The sequence below is a fragment of the Tiliqua scincoides genome, chromosome 3 (assembly GCF_035046505.1).
Source record: "Tiliqua scincoides isolate rTilSci1 chromosome 3, rTilSci1.hap2, whole genome shotgun sequence".
Lineage (NCBI taxonomy): Eukaryota > Metazoa > Chordata > Lepidosauria > Squamata > Scincidae > Tiliqua > Tiliqua scincoides.
Window position 1 is genome coordinate 35,134,696 of NC_089823.1, and position 5,606 is coordinate 35,140,301.

The 5,606-nt window shown below is 40.2% G+C and overlaps 1 protein-coding gene across 1 annotated transcript; it reads right to left on the bottom strand.

Moving 5' to 3' along the window:
* Positions 1-1,121: 1,121 nt before the first annotated feature.
* Positions 1,122-5,249, bottom strand: LOC136645006 (lymphotactin-like). The gene is made up of 3 exons (XM_066621264.1): positions 5,124-5,249; positions 2,652-2,769; positions 1,122-1,278 (listed from the first exon to the last, which is right to left on the bottom strand). Exons 1-3 carry the CDS (start codon positions 5,191-5,193, stop codon positions 1,122-1,124), a joined length of 345 nt encoding a protein of 114 aa, XP_066477361.1. The 5' UTR covers positions 5,194-5,249.
* Positions 5,250-5,606: the final 357 nt, after the last annotated feature.

Here is a 5,606-nt window from a genome sequence, read left to right on the forward strand (position 1 = left end):
CTTCAATTTATACTGAAAACAGATTCATCTCTTCACTGAGTCAAGACACTGAAGACAACCTTTCAAGCATTTCCTGATTGTAGCCTTTCTTGCTACAATCTGAAAAAGAACCTGCTGTCTTCATTAAATATCCTCACTGTATTAAATATCACATTAAATATCCTCACTGTATTATCTATATCAAATCATTGTAGCAATTACTTACACAACTGACCAGTTAGCAGATAAGAAGTCAGTTAATGTTAAATGTTTATTTTTAAACAGACGACAATCATATTTTAAACATCTAGAAAACCCTTGCTGGATACAATTAGACAGAAAAGTGCATGGCAATAAGAGACAGTATCATACATTAATGAAACCTTTCTAGTTGTCTTGTACAAAACAATGAGAGAAACAGAGAACTGTGACTTTGAAGTACAAGTGTTTTGTCTTATATATGACCACCCACCCATGTTACTACTGTCATTGGGCAGTTATACTTCTACTCTCTTGCTGAACATCTTCTTTCCTCCAGTAAGGGCCCAGTCCTATCCAACTTTCCAGCACTGGGGCATGGGGCAGCCAATGGGGCATGCACTGCATCCTGTGGTGGTGGTGGGGACAATCATGGTGGGGGGGACAATCAAACCCCTCTAAAACAAAGTTTATGCTCACATTTCTTATTCACTTCCCACAGGCAGCCTTCTGCAACTCTAACCAAGGAACAATAAATTGTGTATAAAGTAACAGAACATACTAGATTAATCTGTTTGAAGGTTACTGTTAAACCAGGTTCTATAATAAGAACATAATCAAATGTAAAGGGAAACACATAATAAATATTCCCAAGACAGCTGAAACAGCTACCATTGAAAATATTGGGTAAGCTGGTTTCATATCATAAATATTAATACAGAAAGCCTGAGATAATTAAGGCCTAAGGAGTGCTAAAAGCATGATTCAAGCAGCTCTAGCTTAATGGAGAAATGCAGTCCAGTGAAACTACATTAGCTTAGAAACTTTTATTTCTAGTCAACCACTAGCAACAGTTTTCAGTAGCTATTGATGGTTTGACATGCGACATTTAGCCGCTTTGAATGCCCATGAGAGAGATAAACGATATAAATTTGTAAATAAATTTAGCTGGTTGCGGGCTTTGGTCTCAGTGTAATTTTGGTTCCATTCTGCCTCCCATTTGCTCTTCTTCTATTCTTTTGGTCCAAGGTCTGGATGGCATCTTGCACCCATGGGAGATCATGTGGCACACAGATCTTTACCCCACGTCTGGTGATGAATCTACAAAGGAAGAAAAGAGGAGTCACTAAATTTATTTGAACTTAAGAAGTTGTGTGGTTTGTATTGCTGTTGTATTGCTGTGAAATATGAAACATGTTGAGACATGGTGTTTTAAAACTTTATTAACATCAGATGGAATACTATCACAGATGAATGAGAAGGGAAAGCAATGGAATGAAATGGCGAATGCTATTCATTGTGAGACACCATCTCCTCTACATAAGTTGGTGCTTTTGAAAGCTGAACTTCATTCTTATTTCTTGAAAATAGACATTTGGCAGTACTCAGGCCTGGGACAGTGCAGAGTTGCTGCAGAGTCATGGGGAAATATAGGAAGAAGCTGCCTTCTATTGAATCAGACCATTGGTCCATGTTGGTAACTAAGTATTGTCAACCTAGTCTGGCAGCAGCTCTGTACGGTTTCAGGAATGAATTTTTGTTTGTCCTACCCGGAGATACCAAGAATTGGATTGGGGACTTCCTATATGCAAAGCATGCACTGTACCACTAAGTTACAGTCCTCACCCTGTGACTTACAGCAGCAAAGAGGCAGGCAGATGCATAACCATTCCCCTTAGCACCCAACTTTTCCCTCTCCCCTCAGCTAAGATCTGGAAAACTACATGATTTCTATGTTCTGGTGTATAGACCTTAAGGAGTAATATGCAGAGGAAAAATGGTAGCCTGGGAAAAATTAGGCACTGGGTTCCACCTGGTGTTTCCCTGTTTTGTCCACAAGTGTTCATGTGTATGTAAATCATCCCTTAGTTGCTACATAGAAGCATGTGCCATCATAGCTAAAGCAAACAGCCTGCAGATTTACACACACACACCCCAATTTGGAATCTCAACATCAGAACATGGGTCTAAGTTTTTAATTCCATGTTGGCATCAGACTGAAGTGTCCAGGCATCTGAAATGGGCCCTAGGGTCTCTGTACATTCTTCTTCTCTTCTTTAATTGACTGACCCCAATCCTACTACCCACCCTTATTTTGTGCTACTTACCAAGGCCAGGGAGCAGTGAAGAGGACCTCATCTACATCGGAAAAGTGTAAACTAGTGCTTGTGAAGCACTGATACAGCAATAATCTCCATGGCCAAGTACCAGGTACCATATTATGAAGTACAACCAATGGTACAAGCTATAATTCACAGCTATAATTCCTGTGATGCTCAGCTACTCAGCATATCATAGAAACAATCACAGCTCCCTTTATCTCCTGTATCATGGGACAATCACTCTCTCACAGCAAATTGGGTCTTCTCTACACCTAGGTTGGTTCAGTGATTTCCTCTCACTTTTGCTGGTAAAGCATTTGGTTTTCTGGATTGTGGGCTACTTTGCAAATGATGATGAGACAAGATACTCACATAACAGCTTTTACTGGTCTGTGTTGCGTTTCATAATGAGAAATTCTTCGGATATTTATCTGTGCTGGATCCAAGTCTACGCAGGAGCTTAGTGGCATAATTTGGGAGCCAACACTTCCTAAAAGAATAAATGCATATAAAATATCATTGACCAATAGCAAATACAGCAAAAGGAAATCTCACTGTTGAACGGCTTTTGTTGTTGTTAAATTAGAACACCAATTCTTAAATGTCTACAAGCGGCTTTATATTTCCTGAAGGTCTTTCCAGCTATTCAGTTTAAATCCCAATTGTTACTCATTTGGTGCAGACTTCCAGACATCTTTCCTCTAGGCCAGGGGTGCTCAAACCCCAGCCTGGGGGCCACTTCCCCAATCCAGCCCACGGGGAGCCCCCAGTCTCCAATGAGCCTCTGACCTTCCAGAGATTTGCTGGAACCTGTGCTGGCCTGATGCAACTGCTCTCAGTGTGAGGACAACTGTTCAAAGTCTCACCAGAGCTGTGGGACGAGGGCTCCCTCCACCACTTGCTGTTTCACGCCTGTGATGCAGCAGTGGCACAGAAGGAAAGGCTGGCCTTGCTTTGTGCAAGGCCTTTTATAGGCCTTGAGCTACTGCAAGACCTCATTCATTCATATAAGTTCCATCTCAAATATATTCATTTATGTAAATTTATTCAAATTTTAAATGTAAATAAATTTTTCTTTCTTTTTTTTCCTTTATGTTTGTAGATTGTGTGCTCCCTCTCTCTGACAAGGCAGCGCACCTGTCTCTAATCTTTTGTGGCAAACATAGAAAGGCTTCCCCCCAGATCCATTCTGCATCTTAATATAAGCACTAAATTGGAGCTAGCACATGTTAGGCATCTCTTATCCAGAATTCCGAGATACAGAGTATTCTGAAATATGTAACTTTTTTGAGCACTAACATCACTTTTTTATTTTTTTATTTTTGCCTATTGAAATAAAATCACGAACTGTTTTTCATGCACAAAATTATTTAAAAATAATGTATAAAATTACTTTCAGGCTATGTGTATAAGCGTGTGTATGAAATATAAATGAATTTTGTGTTGATTCTTGGGCCCCATCCCCAAGATCTTTCAGTATGTATATGCAAGTATTCAGAAATATGGAAAAATCTGATATCCAAAATGCTTCTGGTCCCAAGCACTTCAGATAAGGGATGGCCAACTTGTCCAATTATAACCACAAAGATAAAACACAGAGAGGTTCAAAAAAAAAATTCTGAAAAGACCTTTAGGGCACAATCCTAACTACCAGGACGCAGGTTGTGTCTTGCTGACTTGTGTGCTCCCTGAAGGATTTTGTGGGCCACTGTGAGATACAGGAAACTGGACTAAATGGGCCTTTGATCTGATCCAGGAGGGCTGTTCTTATGTTCTTAACCAACTTTTCAGCACCGAGGTAAGAGCAATGCAGCTCCGAGGTAAGGGAACAAATTCCCTTACCTTGGGGAGGCCTCCATGAATGCCACCCAACTGCAGGATGCAGCACATGCCCCATTGGAACAGCTATGTCAGTACTGGTTGGTACTGGTTAGGATTTGGGCTTTAGTTGATTGGGGTTCTCTATCTTTCAAAGGAGATGTGTGGTTATCTACCTGGGAATTGTTTCACAAAATTAAAGTCAATGTATTGGCGATGTTAAAAATTGAATTTTTTCCCCATACAATTTACGTATTCAATGGTCCAAAAGAACCTCAGAGACCCCAGACATTTCCCATTTGTTTTATGCTCTGCTCTTGATTAGCTGGATGGCTGTGATAGCATGGTTTCAGTTTCCCATGTGTAAAAAAGGAATAGTAAGGATTTTGCTCACAATGTTGTTAGGATAAAAAAAAACGTTGTAAGGATCAAGAAGAAGAGCAATCTTCCTCTGCATGCCATACATAAGAAAGTACTTGTGAATGCAGCACCTTATAGATTTCCTTTAAGTATGAAAAATAAGTGAAAACCCACTATTACATCTTCTGCAATGAAGAAATCCCCTGCCGATTGACACAACTGATCTGCAGGTCCCTTTTCCCATCTTCAAAGATGTTTACAGGGCACTGAAGATGATCTTAAGGGACACACAAACATCAGAGTGCCTTTTGCTGTACTCAAGATGCCCAGCATGATCAAACCAAAGACTGCAGAGCACATTGCTTTCCAAAGGACGTCTAAGAGTCATTAAACTATAACAGTGATAACAACAAATATCATCATCATTATCCAACATCTGTTAATCAAATGTACTAATACTAAGAGGGTATAAGAGAATTACCAGCTAGTTTTCTCCCCCTATAGTAAAAAGAAGTTCTTGAATCTTATGTTAACTGTTGCAGAAAACTGGAAACAGGATAACACTGGACCAGGGATGTTGAGATGTTCAGACTCCAGTTTCAGGGCTGGCAAAAAGTATGGATTTCATCCCAAATGAGGAATAGTAATATGAATTTGAAAACATACCTCTGACAATGTACACATTGAAGAGCTCAAGAGAAGCAATGGCCAGAAAGGCTGCCAAGTAGATTTTCATTGTTGTTTCTTTTGCTGGTAATGAGAGAGATGAAGATAATCCAAGGTTCCCCTTACTGAGCTTATATAGCCCACTGGACACTTCCTGAACTCTTCGGGGGGGGGGGGGTGTAATGGTGAGGATGAGAGAGGTGGAAAGTCTGAGGAAACCATCAGTTCATTTCGTAAAGGTGAAGGGGGAAAAACACCCCCCTCTTCTGCACTAGCCCCTCACAGAAAGCTTTTTCCTGCCACAATGTGGTTACTGCTTCAGCACTGCAAGTTAGTTTTATTTTAGGCTACAAAAGAAAGTTCTTTCTCTTCAGTGGAAACCAACATGGTTTTTCAGCTCAAAATGCTTTAGTTTGTGGAGCCACAATATGTTACTCAAATCAGTGTGCAAATGCTCACAAGGTTGAAACTTGGAACATATAA

Coding starts and splice junctions, on each gene's coding strand:
- LOC136645006 (XM_066621264.1), bottom strand. CDS start 5,193: ATGAAAATCTACTTGGCAGCCTTTCTGGCCATTGCTTCTCTTGAGCTC. Junction 2,770..5,123: donor CAATGTGTACATTGTCAGAG/GTATGTTTTCAA, acceptor TTATTCTTTTAG/GAAGTGTTGGCTCCCAAATT. Junction 1,279..2,651: donor AGACCAGTAAAAGCTGTTAT/GTGAGTATCTTG, acceptor CTTCCTTTGTAG/ATTCATCACCAGACGTGGGG.